This window comes from Pleurodeles waltl, chromosome 1_1 (genome assembly GCF_031143425.1).
Source record: "Pleurodeles waltl isolate 20211129_DDA chromosome 1_1, aPleWal1.hap1.20221129, whole genome shotgun sequence".
Taxonomy (NCBI): Eukaryota; Metazoa; Chordata; class Amphibia; order Caudata; family Salamandridae; genus Pleurodeles; species Pleurodeles waltl.
The window spans coordinates 217,471,794-217,487,449 of record NC_090436.1 but is presented as its reverse complement, the minus strand read 5'-3'; the positions used below and the strand labels follow the sequence as shown (position 1 = coordinate 217,487,449).

The following is a 15,656-nucleotide window of genomic DNA, read 5'->3' as shown; positions in this document are numbered from 1 at the left end:
TAATCTAAATTGAAGTGCACGCTCAACACTAAATATAACCTTTTAAATACCTCTTTAGCTAAACGACATACAGCTTTACCCAGCATAGTCCAGATCAATCTATCCATCTACCCATACATCCATCTGTCTCTCTATCAATAATTAGCACCCACCCTGATCACAGTAGATTGCCTACAATGGTAGTCCCATCAAATGCCTCACACTTTGCGATACTTCTGGGGAATCTCCTCAATGGATACACATGTTCCTCAGCTTTTGTTGAGATACATGTGTATCATATGCCTTCAGTCCATTCCCTTAAAGAGGGGGCTGTATCTAGTCGCTAGTGGGGAGCAATGACTACTTGCAAATAGTGGTACTACTGCATATTTGTCCATTAAGCTCTGGAGTGCAATCTTGGGGGGTAAAGCTGGATTGTCCTACTCAGAATTCTGGACAGTGTTATATACATGTATTATATCGGTGACCAAAACAGTAGCAAGTGCTTATTTTCTGAGAAGCAGGATTACGTTTGTTGCAGAATATAAGAATAAAAACTGGACCAATGCATATATTTATTAAAAAGCCACAGAAGTGGGATTTCCTGGACAAGTTGGGGGTCACTTGAGAAAGTCCACGAGTTGAATTTCCCGAAGAGTTTGTAAATCAAGTACACACTCTACTTTGCTCATCACAGTGGCTCACAGAATGCAAATTAGAAAACATTATATAGCAGCTCAGCGATGTCTTAAGTATTTGTTGAGTTAGTTATTGGTTGATGGACATTTACAGATTATCCAAGGTAAAAACGTTTTTGGCCTAGGAACTCTCCCTTCCCTCTGTGTTTTGGTAGTGGTAGGGGAAAAGTATCTGTCTTAATATTAACAGATGTTAAAAGAGTATCTTTGATTATCTTTTTAAACTTTCTCAAACGTAAAAAAGCAATACTCAAGAATGGACTAGGGTGTCCAGTGCTTCAAATAAGAAATTACTTCTCTTTTTGGAGCACAACACCATCGGTGTGAACCTCAGATTGGCATTTTATTTTCTACAGGAGGTGGAAAATATCTATGCAAGAGAGAAATATCCCATTACTCCCTTAAGCATTACTGGGTTCAGTGGTATCAAGCCACGCCATCTCCCAAACAGAGTTCCTTATTAAACTCTTCTCTTCTACCTCAGAGGTATCTGATGTCACATGTGTCCAACCGATCTCAGGTGTTACATGTTTTCACTTAAGTCCTTTCATGCTGGATACATTAATAAATGATCAACTTTATTCTAAGTCTGGGTAAAAGAGAAGTGCTCATTGCTCCTGCTCCCCTCATCCAACACAAATCCTTGTAATGTTTTAAGCCCATTCTTCTCTTGTACCTTCTGAAGGAAGGCTGCATGCACAAATGCACAATACCTCCCTGTCATGGCTTTCTAATGGCTTGTGTGTGGACCCTGCAGGTTTCCCATTCTTTCCTTGGGCTCTTTTGGGTTATAAGGTTGCTACAGGCAACAGAGGAGATACAAATGATATTGTAGACTGCTGCTTCACTGTGTTTCTGGCTCTCTCTGTTTGCTACTCTAAAATGAAAAAACATGTCAGCGTGCAGGGTGTCTCACTGTAAGGCACCTTATCACATCTGGGAACGAGCAGAAACAAATACTTTTTTTTTTGTGTTTCACTGCTGCAGGCTTTTAAATGTTTTATTCAGGACTCACAATAATAGCTAGACCTACGGACAATGTTTGTTAAAACTGTTCGGCGGGTAGGGACATGACTCAATGGCAAGCCTTAAATGGGCTGTGGCGCCACATCCCTGCATAGCGCATTATTCTTAGCAGATCTGCATGCATGTTTTGTACCTAGCTATTTTTTCCAAGTTCTTTGTTTAGAACTGAAGGATAAGGTTTTGCTTTGTAAGGCGACATGCGAGCATTCATGTTGATGTTGTACAGTGGTTACACATATTTTGACCTTTACACTGCAGTAAAAAAAATTGAACATTAACACAATTGTGGTAAGAAAGTGGTCTGGGGTTGCTTTTGCTCTTACTTAGAGGGGACCTGGCAGTTCAGCCTGGACTTACTACAAGAGGAATGCCGAGCTTAATTAATTTAAATATGGATGGTTCCTATTTAAAGTGACAGAGGAAAAAAGGCAAAAAAATAAAACCTATTACTAGAATGCAGCCCCAAATAATTAGCAGGGGCTGAGATTATTTTGAACAATAGGCTCGTCACTTGTGTGTCCCCCTCTACCCTCCACCCCCACCCCCACCCCAACAGTGAGAAGCCCTAAATGTGAGAGTAATGACCAGATACAAGTCCTGGGCTCACCGTGCAGTAACACTCAAGCAGCACCCCAAATAAACCGAAACTGGTCTGGGGCTGCTTATATTTTCTGTTCAGAAGGGATCTAGCCTGGCAGTTCAGGCTGGACTGTTTAATCGGAGATGGACGAGGTTGATCTGCATATGGCCGGTTCATATCTGTAGTGAGACAGTAGGCAAAAACGGACTGGAATGTAGACGCTAGTAATTGTCAGTGGCTGAGATTAATTTCATGATTTTTATTAACTGCTTTTTTGTTCTTCCCATTTTATTGCCCTGGCACAGAACGTACTAAAACTTGTCAGGAGTTGGTTTAAAAATCAGAATTTTCTCTTTGTGACTGTCTGGCACTAAGGTGGAATACTGCACAAATATGTTTGTGCTGGCAATGCATACTGCAAAGGAAGGGTTGGGAATGCGTTATAATATGGCACCTACATGAAATTTTAGAAGGGCATAATACATGTCAAATAAATACATATTTTATACATGTTATTAGACTGTACTTACCTCTTTGAAAGATTGGAGCAGATTACTACCAGATACAGATAAGGTGATGTCTATATGATGCATAATAAAGAGAGGTTCTTCTTGAGTCTGATAAGGGAAGCAGGCAAGGTTGTCTGCTATATATAAAAGCATATTCACTTCTGTTTTCTGCAGAAAGAAACAACATTAATTTACAGATTTGTGCAAACAGGACAAAGGATGCAGCCTGCAAAGTATGTGTAATACAGTTATAAAATGCCAAAATGTTCATTCAAATATAGCAGTACTATGGAATTAACAATGCATTTAACGTGCATCTGTTCCCAACGTGGCTCTTTATCAATCTAAGTTGTGCAATGTCATTAGTCTGTGGAATGCATAAAACAAGTACACAGACACCCAAACACATCGCCGCCACCCTTTGGTCTGGGTTTATAACTAAAATGCACCAAGCTGAAAACAGAGCTTTAAGTCTGTCTCTGGCAATGAAAATGCCCAATTTCAGTCCCACTTACTATGCAACAGGGTGAAAAACAATCCTCTACAGGCTTCATCTTACAGGCTAAATGCTCATTTGTTTGGTATGTTCAACAACTGACATTGAATAGGGCAATGTGACCTGGAGAAAACATCAGATTCAGTTTTAAAACGTGAAATGTATTTCTTTGTATGTGCATTTCAAAGACACACATTGCTTCTATGTGACATTCTGACTACATGTCAGCGGCATAAGACTTCACCAGCTAATTCAGCATCAGTAAAAAAGGAAGTCCAATAAATGCATGTCCATTCATCGTCCCCACAAGCCCACTCAGTCTGTATTAGAGTTACTTTTTTTTGCCATCTAGGGGGATTGTAGGGATAATCTAACTAGAGCAAACGTGATGGCCGGCACACAATATGAACAAAATCCTAAAGGTTGACGGCAAGTAATTCCCAGAATGAGATCACTGAGAGAAAAAGAAAAATTAGTTTGTAGAGCCTCCCCTGTAAGGGGAGTTCCTGTCTTTAGAAATCAGAGTGGGAAGGACGGGTAGGTCAGTAAGGAATCTGCAGCCAGATCCTGTCTCTATCAGATAAGGCGTTACCAAAGGTAAGTAACTTGTTCATCTGGTGGAGACATCAAGCTGCAGATTTCTTACTTTAGAATTAGATACCAAAGCTATACCATCCCCAGAAGTGGGTCTGCAGACCAATTTCAGACAAAGAAGTCCTGCAGGGCCAAATGGGCAAAATGCCCCGTCATAGTGGACCTGACTGTCCAGACAGTAATGTTAGGTAAACATGTGCAGGGAAGCCCATGTTGCTGCCTGGCATATATCCAGGACCGAAACTCTGCATTTTAATGCAGTGGTCGCGGATATGACTCTGGTAGAATGAACACACAAGCCCTCAAGGAGTTGCGTCTTGGCCAATGCGTAGCAGATTTTAATGCAGATCACGTCTGATCCTACTAAAACTCACAAACTAGAACAAATCGGAGTAAAAAAGAAAAAAAGAGACTAGATACTGTTAGAAATGTAGATGAGTAAGAACATACACCACAAGAACCGCGGGAGGCCCACATGCAAGTAAAGTCATTAAGGCATTGAAAAGTATGGGAACAGCGTTACTATGGCAGTGGGACAAAAATGTGTCCGAAGAGAACAGACAATATGAACATAAAAAACCACCTGCTTTCCTCCTCTTCGACGTCGAGTTGTTCTCTCGGTGTCGACGCCATTTGAAGTCTTCTCGCTCTTCGATCACGTAGGGTCTTTTTTGATTGAAACGCCCGACAGGCCTCACAAGTATCCTCCCTGTGTTCTGGTGATAAACACAGATTACAGACCAAGTGTTGGTCTGTATAGGGATACTACGAGTGGCACTTCGGACAGAAGCGGAAGGGGGTCCGGTCCATTAGTTTCGTCGATGGATGCGGTCGGGCCAACAAGGCCCCACTGAAGAGCGGAAGCCCCGAAGGGCCGCCAGAGCGCTTCTACTATCGGTGTTGATAAGCTAACACTAAACCGGTATCGAGAGCGAACAATACAGTTGAATTTTCAATATTTAGCTAACTTTCCCGATTCGAAATACGGAGCGAAGATGAACACGTCCGAACCCGATGGCGGAAAGTAAACAATCTAAGATGGAGTCGACGCCCATGCGCAATGGAGCCGAAAGGGAGGAGTCCCTCGGTCTTGTGACTCGAAAAGACTTCTTAGAAGAAAAACAACTTGTAACACTCCGAGCCCAACACTAGATGGCAGGATAATGCACAGCATGTGTATCTGCAGCTACACATGCCACCGAACATATATATATATATATATATGGAAAATGTCACTTACCCAGTGTACATCTGTTCGTGTCATTAGTCGCTGCAGATTCACATGCTGTGCACATCCCGCCATCTGGTGTTGGGCTCGGAGTGTTACAAGTTGTTTTTCTTCGAAGAAGTCTTTTCAGAGTCACTGGATCGAGAGACGACTCCTCTCGGTTCCATTGCGCATGGGCATCGACTCCATCGTTAGATTGTTTTCCCGCAGAGGGTGAAGAGTATATCAATATAAAGAGATGTCCATGCACATGTAAGGAAAATGTCACTTACCCAGTGTACATCTGTTCGTGGCATTAGTCGCTGCAGATTCACATGCTGTGCATAGTCCGCCGTCTGGTGTTGGGTCGGAGTGTTACAAGTTGTTTTTCTTCGAAGAAGTCTTTTCGAGTCACGAGACCGAGGGACTCCTCCTACTTTGGTTCCATTGCGCATGGGCGTCAACTCCATGTTAGATTGTTTTCCCCGCAGAGGGTGAGGTAGGAGTTGTGTATGTTAGTAATAGTGCCTATGCAATGGAATGACTAAGTATGTACAAAATGAAGGTAAAAGTAATATATTTACAAATGTACAAATGTTGAAGATTACTTCCAAACGGCTACAGGCTCCCGGGGAGGCGGGTGGGCGTATGTGAATCTGCAGCGACTAATGCCACGAACAGATGTACACTGGGTAAGTGACATTTTCCGTTCGATGGCATGTGTAGCTGCAGATACACATGCTGTGCATAGACTAGTAAGCAGTTATCTCCCCAAAAGCGGTGGTTCAGCCTGTAGGAGTGGAAGTAGTTTGAAATAAAGTTCTTAGTACAGCTTGACCTACTGTGGCTTGTTGTGCAGATAACACGTCTACACAGTAGTGCTTAGTAAATGTGTGAGGCGTAGACCATGTTGCTGCCTTACATATTTCGTTCATTGGAATATTTCCTAGAAAGGCCATGGTAGCACCTTTCTTTCTGGTTGAGTGTGCCTTTGGTGTAATAGGCAGCTGTCTCTTTGCTTTCAGATAGCAGGTTTGGAAGCACCTAACTATCCATCTAGCTATACCTTGTTTTGATATTGGATTTCCTGTATGAGGTTTTTGAAATGCAATAAATAGTTGTTTTGTTTTCCTAATTAGTTTTGTTCTGTCAATGTAGTACATTAGTGCTCTTTTGATGTCTAATGTATGTAGTGCTCTTTCAGCTATTGAGTCTGGCTGTGGAAAGAACACTGGCAATTCAACTGTTTGATTTAAGTGGAACGGTGAGATGACCTTTGGTAAGAATTTTGGGTTGGTTCTTAGAACTACCTTATTTTTGTGTATTTGAATAAATGGTTCTTGTATAGTAAATGCCTGAAATTCACTTACTCTTCTTAGAGATGTAATGGCAATGAGAAATGCAACTTTCCACGTTAAGTATTGCATTTCACAAGAATGCATGGGTTTGAAAGGTGGACCCATGAGCCTTGTCAAGACAATGTTGAGGTTCCATGAAGGAACAGGTGGTGTCCTTGGTGGTATTATTCTCTTTAGGCCCTCCATAAACGCTTTAATGACCGGTATTCTAAATAGGGAAGTTGAATGAGTAATCTGCAGGTAAGCAGATATTGCTGCGAGATGTATTTTTATGGAATTAAAAGCTAGATTTGCTTTTTGTAGATGTAGTAAATATCCTACTACATCTTTTGGAGATGCATGCAATGGTTGGACTTGATTATTATGGCAGTAACAAACAAATCTTTTCCATTTACTTGCATAGCAGTGTCTAGTGGATGGCCTTCTAGCTTGTTTTATGACCTCCATACATTCTTGTGTGAGGTTCAAGTGTCCAAATTCTAGGATTTCAGGAGCCAAATTGCTAGATTCAGCGATGCTGGGTTTGGATGCCTGATCTGTTGTTTGTGTTGTGTTAACAGATCTGGCCTGTTGGGTAGTTTGACATGAGGTCCTACTGACAGGTCTAGTAGTGTGGTATACCAAGGTTGTCTTGCCCATGTTGCTGCTATTAGTATGAGTTTGTTTTGACTCAATCTGTTTACTAGATATGGAAGGAGAGGGAGAGGGGGAAAAGCGTACGCAAATATCCCTGACCAATTCATCCATAGAGCATTGCCGTGAGATTGCCGGTGTGGGTACCTGGATGCGAAGTTTTGGCATTTTGCGTTTTCTTTTGTTGCAAATAGATCTATTTGAGGTGTTCCCCAAATTTGGAAGTAAGTGTTCAGGATTTGGGGGTGAATTTCCCATTCGTGGACCTGTTGGTGATCCCGAGAGAGATTGTCTGCTAGCTGGTTCTGGATCCCTGGAATAAACTGTGCTATTAGGCGAATGTGGTTGTGAATTGCCCAATGCCATATTTTTTGTGTGAGGAGACACAACTGTGTCGAGTGTGTTCCCCCCTGTTTGTTTAAATAATACATTGTTGTCATGTTGTCTGTTTTGACAAGAATGTACTTGTGGGTTATCATTGGTTGGAATGCTTTCAACGCTAGAAATACTGCTAACAATTCTAGGTGATTTATATGAAACTTTCTTTGATGTACGTCCCATTGTCCTTGGATGCTGTTGATTGAGGTGTGCTTCCCACCCTGTCATGGAAGCATCTGTTGTTATCATGTATTGTGGCACTGGGTCTTGGAAAGGCCGCCCTTTGTTTAAATTTGTACTGTTCCACCATAGAAGCGAGATGTATGTTTGGCGGTCTATCAACACCAGATCTAGAAGGTGACCCTGTGCATGTGACCATTGTGATGCTAGGCACTGTTGTAAGGGCCGCATGTGCAATCTTGCGTTTGGGACAATGGCTATGCATGAGGACATCATGCCTAGGAGTTTTAAGACCATCTTTGCGTGTATCTTTTGTGTTGGATACATAGCTTGTATCACCTTGTGAAAATTTTGAACCCTTTGTGGACTTGGAGTGGCTACCCCTTTTGTTGTGTTGATTGTCGCTCCTAAGTATTGCTGTGTTTGACACGGCAAAAGGTGTGACTTTGCATAGTTGATGGAGAAACCCAGTTTGAAAAGGGTTTGTATAACATAATCTGTGTGGTGTAAACACTTTGTTAGCGAGTTGGTTTTGATTAACCAATCGTCTAGGTACGGGAACACGTGTATTTGCTGCCTCCTGATATGGGCAGCTACTACTGCTAGACATTTTGTAAAGACTCTTGGTGCTGTCGTCATTCCGAATGGCAACACTTTGAATTGGTAATGTATTCCTTCGAATACGAACCTTAGGTATTTCCTGTGCGAGGGATGTATCGGTATATGGAAATACGCGTCTTTTAGATCTAACGTTGTCATGTAGTCTTGCTGTTTCAGTAGTGGTATTACGTCTTGTAACGTGACCATGTGAAAGTGGTCTGATTTGATGTAGGTGTTTAGTGTTCTGAGATCCAATATTGGTCTCAGACTTTTGTCCTTTTTCGGTATTAGAAAGTACAGTGAGTAAACTCCTGTGTTCTTTTGTGTTTTTGGTACTAATTCTATTGCGTCTTTTTGCAGTAATGCTTGAACTTCTAGTCCTAGAAGGTCTATATGCTGTTTGGACATCTTGTGTTTTTTCGGTGGGACGTTTGGAGGGAGTTGGAGAAATTCTATGCAATAACCATGTTGGATAATTGCTAAGACCCAAGTGTCTGTTGTTATCTCCTCCCAAGATTTGTAGAACTGGCTTAGTCTTCCCCCCACTGGTGTTGTGTGAAGGGGTTGAGTGACTTGTGAGTCACTGCTTGTTTTGTAGGGTTTTGGGCCCTTGAAATTTACCCCGGTTTCTTGGGAATTGGCCCCCTCTGTATTGGCCCCGAAAGCCTCCCCTTTGATACTGTCCCTGGTAGGTAGACGGTGTTGTTTGTGAGGTGCTGGCTTGTGTGGCTTGACCTCGAAACCCTCCTCTGAAAGTAGTTTTGCGAAATGTGCCAAATGTGCCTCTGCCCTGCGGGGAATAGAGCGCGCCCATGGCTTTAGATGTGTCAGTGTCTTTCTTTAATTTTTCAATTGCAGTGTCCACTTCTGGTCCAAACAATTGTTGTTCATTGAACGGCATTTGAGCACTGCCTGTTGTATCTCAGGTTTGAAGCCGGATGTGCGCAGCCATGCGTGCCTCCTTATCGTTACAGCAGTAGTTCTAGTTCTTGCAGCTGTATCTGCTGCATCCATAGAAGAACGGATTTGGTTGTTGGATATGTTTTGTCCCTCTTCAACCACTTGTTTTGCCCGTTTTTGGAATTCTTTGGGGAGGTGCTCGATGAGATGCTGCATCTCGTCCCAATGGGCTCTGTCATATCGCGCTAGGAGTGCCTGCGAGTTGGCGATGCGCCACTGATTTGCAGCTTGTACTGCAACCCTTTTCCCGGCTGCATCAAACTTTCGGCTCTCCTTGTCTGGAGGTGGTGCGTCGCCTGATGTGTGCGAGTTGGCTCTTTTACGAGCTGCTCCTACGACAACTGAATCTGGTGTCAGTTGTGATGTAATAAAAGCAGGGTCTGTGGGTGGTGCCTTGTATTTCTTCTCCACCCTTGGGGTTATTGCTCTGCTTTTAACTGGCTCCTTAAAGATTTGTTTAGCGTGCCTTAGCATTCCAGGGAGCATAGGAAGGCTTTGATAATTGCTATGGGTGGAGGACAGGATGTTAAAAAGGAAGTCATCCTCGATAGGCTCTGAATGTAGCGATACGTTATGAAACTCTGCTGCCCTAGCTACCACCTGAGCATACGCTGTACTGTCCTCAGGTGGTGAGGGCTTAGTGGGGTACGACTCAGGGCTATTGTCCGATACTGGGGCGTCATAGAGATCCCATGCATCCTGGTCATCTTGGCTCATGGTGGTATGAGCTGGTGATTGTGACGGAGTCTGTGCCGGTGATATAGGAGTTGCCGGTGGTGGAGAGGGTGGTGGAGTTACCTTCTTCACCACTTTTGCTTGTGGTGTTGTTTCTTGTTGTTGGAAATCTAGTTTCCTTTTTCTTCTGATTGGGGGAAGGGTGCTGATCTTCCCTGTACCACTTTGTATAAAGATCCGCTTTTGCGTGTGATCTACAGCTGTTGTTTGTAATTCCTCCTCAAACCTGTGTTTTTGAAGTTGGGAGGACAGTGATTGTTCCTCTGAGTAGGAACTGGCTTTCGGTTCGGTTGCTGGGCGTTTTGGCACCGAAACCGTGTCTTTTGTTGTTTTCGGCTCCGAAGAGATTTTCCTCTTTCGGTGTCGTACCTTCTTGGCGTCGACCATCTTCGGTGCCGCTATCCCTGTGCCGAGCAGCTTCGGTGCCGCTGTCTCGGTGTCGACCCTTTTGTGCGGCAGTATCTCGGTCCCGAGATTGCTGCGTGCCTGTGTCTCGACCTGAGTCTGACGATCTTGGCACCAGCTCGCCCTTTTTCGGTGCCGATGGGCGGTCCCCTACTTTATGGGTTGAGCCATGGCCTGTCGGCAGTGGCGTCCCCTGGGCTTTGTCTGTTTTTCTGTGTGATGCTTGTTTCGATGTCTTACTCACGGTTTCTTCTACGTCGAATTCTTCGGAATCGGATTCGTGGATGGAGAATGTTTCTTCTTCTCCCTCTTCCTCGAACCGTTGTTGTCCTGTCGGCGTGGACGCCATCTGCAACCTTCTGGCTCTTCGGTCTCGGAGCATTTTTCTCGACCGAAACGCTCGACAGGCCTCACACGTTTCTTCTTTGTGCTCGGGTGACAGGCACAAGTTACAGACCAAATGTTGGTCTGTATAGGGATATTGTGGCATTTAGGACAGAATCGGAACAGGGTCCGTTCCATCAGTCTCGATGTTGCACGCGGTCGGGCCGACCAGGCCCCGACGGGGGATCGAAATTACCCCGAAGGGCTACCGGAGCTCTTCAAGATTCGGTGTTGATTCCAATCTAACCCGATACCGAACGAAACAATACCGACAAATTTTCCGTTGATTCCGACTAACTTTCCGACCCGAAACACGGAGCGAAAAGGAACACGTCCGAACCCGATGGCAGAAAAAAAAAACAATCTAACATGGAGTCGACGCCCATGCGCAATGGAACCAAAGTAGGAGGAGTCCCTCGGTCTCGTGACTCGAAAAGACTTCTTCGAAGAAAAACAACTTGTAACACGCCGACCCAACACCAGACGGCGGACTATGCACAGCATGTGTATCTGCAGCTACACATGCCACCGAACATGTATTTACATATGTACAAATGTTAGAAACGTAAACAACTACAGGCTTCCGGGGAGGAGGAAGGGTGCATGTGAATCTGCAGCACTACATGCCATGAACAGATGTACACTGGGGAAGTGACATTTTCCGTTCTATGGCATGTGTAGCTGCAGATACACATGCTATGCAAAGACTACCAAGCAGTTAGTCCTCCCAAAAAAGCGGTGGCTAGCCTGTAGGAGTTGAAGTTGTTTGGAATAAAGTCCTTAAGACAGCTTGGCCTATAGTGGCTTGTTGCTGTGAGAACACATCAACACAGTAGTGTTTTGTAAATGTAGGAGGGGTTGTCCATGTGGCTGCATTGCATATATCAACCATTGGTATGTTTCCTAAAAAAGCCATTGTTGCACCTTTCTTTCTTGTAGAATGTGCTTTAGGAGTGATCAAAAGTAGTCTCTTTGCTTTGATATAACATGTTTGTATACATCTAACAAACCATCTTGCTAAACCTTGTTGTGATATAGGATTGCCTGTATGTGGTTGTTGGAAAGCAATAAAAAGTTGCTTTGTTTTTCTAAAATCTTTAGTTCTGTCTATGTAATACATAAGAGCTCTTTTGAGATATAATGTATGAAGAGCTCTTTCTGCCACAGAATCTGGCTGAGGAGAGAAGACTGGCAATTCCACTGTTTGATTGATGTGAAAGGAGATACTACTTTTGGCAGAAATTTTGATTTGTTCTTAGTACAACCTTATGTTTGTGCACTTGGAAAAAAAGGTTCTTCAAGAGTGAATGCTTGTATTTCACTAACTCTTCTTAAAGAAGTAATAGCCACAAGGAAGGTGACCTTCCATGTTAGAAATTTAATTTGGCAAGAGTGCATGGGTTCAAAAGGTAGTCCCATGAGTCTGGTAAGTAAATTCCATGATGGAACGTGGTGTTCTGGGTGGAATGATGCGTTTTAATCCTTCCATGAAGGCTTTGATAACAGAAACTCTGAATAGAGAAGTGTGCTGAATAGTGTGTAAGTATGCAGCTATTGCAGTAAGGTGAATTTTAATGGATGAAAAAGCCAAATTTGATTTTTGTAAATGAAGTAAATAGCATACAATATCTTGTATAGATGCTGTAAGTGGATCTATGGTTTTATATTGACAATAGTAGACAAATCTTTTCCACTTGTTTGTGTAGCACCGTCTAGTAGTAGGTTTTCGTGCTTGTTTAATTACTTCCATACATTCTGATGGAAGATATAAATAACCAAATTCTATGACTTCAGGAGCCAAATCGCTAGATTGAGAGCATTGGGGTTTGGATGTCTTATTTGCCCTTTGTTTTGTGTTAACAAATCTGGTCTGTTTGAAAGTTTGGAGTGAGGTACTAAAGATACGTCTAATAGTGTTGTGTACCAAGGCTAGCGTGCCCGTGTTGGTGCTATGAGTATCACGTTGAGTGACGTTTGAGGTAATTTGTTGACTAGAAGTGGGAGAGGGGGGAAAGCCATAAGCAAATATTGCTGACCAGTTGATCCATAGAGCATTGCCCTTGGATAGAGGATGTGGGTGTCTGGATGTGAAGTTTTGGCATTTTGCATTTTAGCTTGTTGCAAATAGGTCTATTTCTGGTGGTCACCCACTTTTGAAAGAACTGAAGTACCTGAGAGTGAATCTCCCATTCATGTATCTGTTGGTGTGTTCTGCTTAGGAGATCCGCTAGCTGATTGTGTATTCCTGGAATGTATTCTACTATTAAGTGAATGTGATTGTGAATTGCCCATTTCCAGATTATTTGGGCTAGAAGGGACAGTTGAGATGAATGTGCCCCGCCTTGTTTCTTTAGATAATACATGGTTGTTATATTGCTTGTTTTTATCAAGACAGTATTGTGTTTGAGAAGTGGTTGAAACGCTTTTAGGGCAAGAACACAGCTAATAATTGTAAATGGTTTATGTGATAATTTAACTGTTTTGAATCCCATTCCCCTTGTATGGTAAGGTTTTTTTAGATGAGCTCCCTAACCTATAATTGATGTATCTTTTATTGAGGTCTGAGGCAGAGGGTCCGGAAATGACTGCACCTTCATCAAATTGCTGAGATTTCACCACTGAAGGGACTTGCGCATTTGGCGGTCTAGCACTAGATCTTGCAATTGACCCTGTGCTTGAGACCATTGTTGTGAGAGGCACTGTTGTAGTGTTCTCATACTTAGTCTTGCATGCAGTACTATTGCTATGCAAGATGCCATCATTCAATAGTTTCATGACAAATCCTACCGTATATTGTTGATTTGGCTGCATTTGTGGTGTGAGAATTTGGAAAGCTTGTATCCTTTGTGTATGTGGATAGGCTAAGGCTTTTTGTGTATCGAGAATAGGACCTGGGTAAGGTTGAACCTGTGCTAACTGAAGATGTGATATTTGGTAATTGAGTGTGAACCCTAATGTATATAGCGTTTCTAGTGTGTATTGAGTGTGTTGTTGACATTGTATAATATTGCTTGATTTCATTAGCAAATTGTCTAGATAAGGAAAGACATGTAATGTGTTGTCTTCTTAGGTAAGCTTCTACTACCGCTAGACATTTTGTGAATACTCATGGAGCTGTTGTTATGCCGAATGGCAGAACTTTCAATTGGTAGTGTTTTCCTGCTATCACAAAACAGGTATTTTCTGTGAGCTGGATGGACGGGTATGTGAAAATACGCATCTTTGAGATCTAATGCAGTCACGTAATCTTGTTTTTGTAGTAGTGGAATGACGTCCTGCAGCGTTACCATGTGAAAGTGTTCTGACAAGATATATAGATTGAGTGGTCTGAGATTTAGACTGGGTCTGAGAGTGCCATCCTTTTTGGGAACAAGGAAGTACAGTGAGTATACCCCTGTTCCGTGTTGAGATGTCAGAACTAATTCTATTGCCTCTTTTAGTAGTAGTGATTGTACTTCTTCTTGTAACAGAACGTTGTGTTCTGGGGACAGCCTGTGATAACGAAGAGGAATATTTGGAGGGGTAGAAATAAATTCTAGGCAATAACCATTGCGGATAATTGAAACTACCCATTGGTCTGTGGTGATATTTTACCATTGGGAGTGGAACTGCTGCATTCTGCCCCCCACAGGAGATGTGTGGGTCTGAGGCATACTTATGAAGTCACTGTTTTGATAGGGCAGTGACATTTTGAGGCCTGGAATTTGCCTCTGGCTCTGAAGTATTGTCCTCTATAAGAGCCTCTAAATCCCCCTCTCTGGTACTGTTGTTGTTGGCCTTGTTTAAATTGGGAGGTAGAAGCCTCTGTAGATTGGGGCTTGAATCTTCCTCTAAATTGCTGCTTACGAAAGGAGCCTCTGTAAGGTGTTGTGTATAGGGCTCCTATTGCTTTAGCAGTGTGTGAATCTTTCCTGAGTTTCTCTATTGTAGTGTCACCCTCAGGACCAAACAGGTGTTTGTCGAAAGGCATATTTAGTACTACCTGCTGTATCTGGTTTGAATCCAGAACAACGTAACCATGTCTGTGTATGGTTACAGCAGTATTTACACTTCTAGCTGCTGTATCTGCAGCATCAAGAGCAGACCTTATCTTGTTATTACTTATTGCCTGATCTTCTTTAACAATTTGTTGAGCTCTCTTCTGATGTTCTTTTGGCAGGTGTTGTAATAGTTCCTGCATCTCGTCCCAGTGTGCTCTATCTTACTTCTATCTTGCTATAGCAAGGCTTGAGAATTGGCAATGCACCATTGGTTAGCTGCCTGTGTAGCTACCCTCTTGCCAGCAGCATCAAACTTCCTGCTTTCCTTGTCAGGGGGGGGCATCCACTGACGACTGACTATCGGCCCTTTTTTTGGCAGCACTGACAACCACGGAGTTTGGAGGTACCTGATGTATAATGTAAGCAGGATCTGTAGGTGCAGGTTGTAGGAAGTTGGCTCTGTATATAATCTCAAAGTGAGAGAGTGTGTGCACAGAGTCCAAGGGTTCCCCATAAAGGTTGATAGTGGCAAAATTAGATAATACTAATGGCTCTAATTTGTGGTAGTGTGGTCGAGCAGCAGGCTTATCAGAGGGTAGTGTTAAGCATTTGCTGTACACACACAGGCAATACATGAGGAACACACACTCAGACTTAACTCCAGGTCAATAGGTTTTATATAGAAAAATATATTTTCTTAATTTATTTTAGAACCACAAGATTCAAGATTTGAGGTAAGTACATAAAATGCAACTTACTTCACACAGGTAAGTATAGAACTTTGATTCAAAGCAGTAGTATACAGTTTTAGTTAAAATGGCAATAAGCTATTTTAAAAGTGGACACAGTGCAAAAATCAACAGTTCCTGGGGGAGGTAAGTTTGGTTAGGTTTAGCAGGTAAGTAAAGCACTTACACATTCAGTCTCCTGGGCATAGACAGCCCACCGTTGGGG

The 15,656-nt window shown here is 42.8% G+C and overlaps 1 protein-coding gene across 17 annotated transcripts in view; it reads right to left on the bottom strand.

Annotated features, from left to right (window-relative positions):
• The window catches only part of NIPBL (NIPBL cohesin loading factor), a 1,341,000-nt gene that overhangs the window by 75,705 nt on the left and 1,249,639 nt on the right, over window positions 1-15,656 (bottom strand). For all 17 annotated transcript variants that reach the window (XM_069221119.1, XM_069221174.1, XM_069221201.1 and 14 more), the window contains one exon: window positions 2,814-2,960. In XM_069221119.1, coding sequence (XP_069077220.1) covers window positions 2,814-2,960 — 147 coding nt within the window. The remainder of the gene's footprint in view (window positions 1-2,813; window positions 2,961-15,656) is intronic.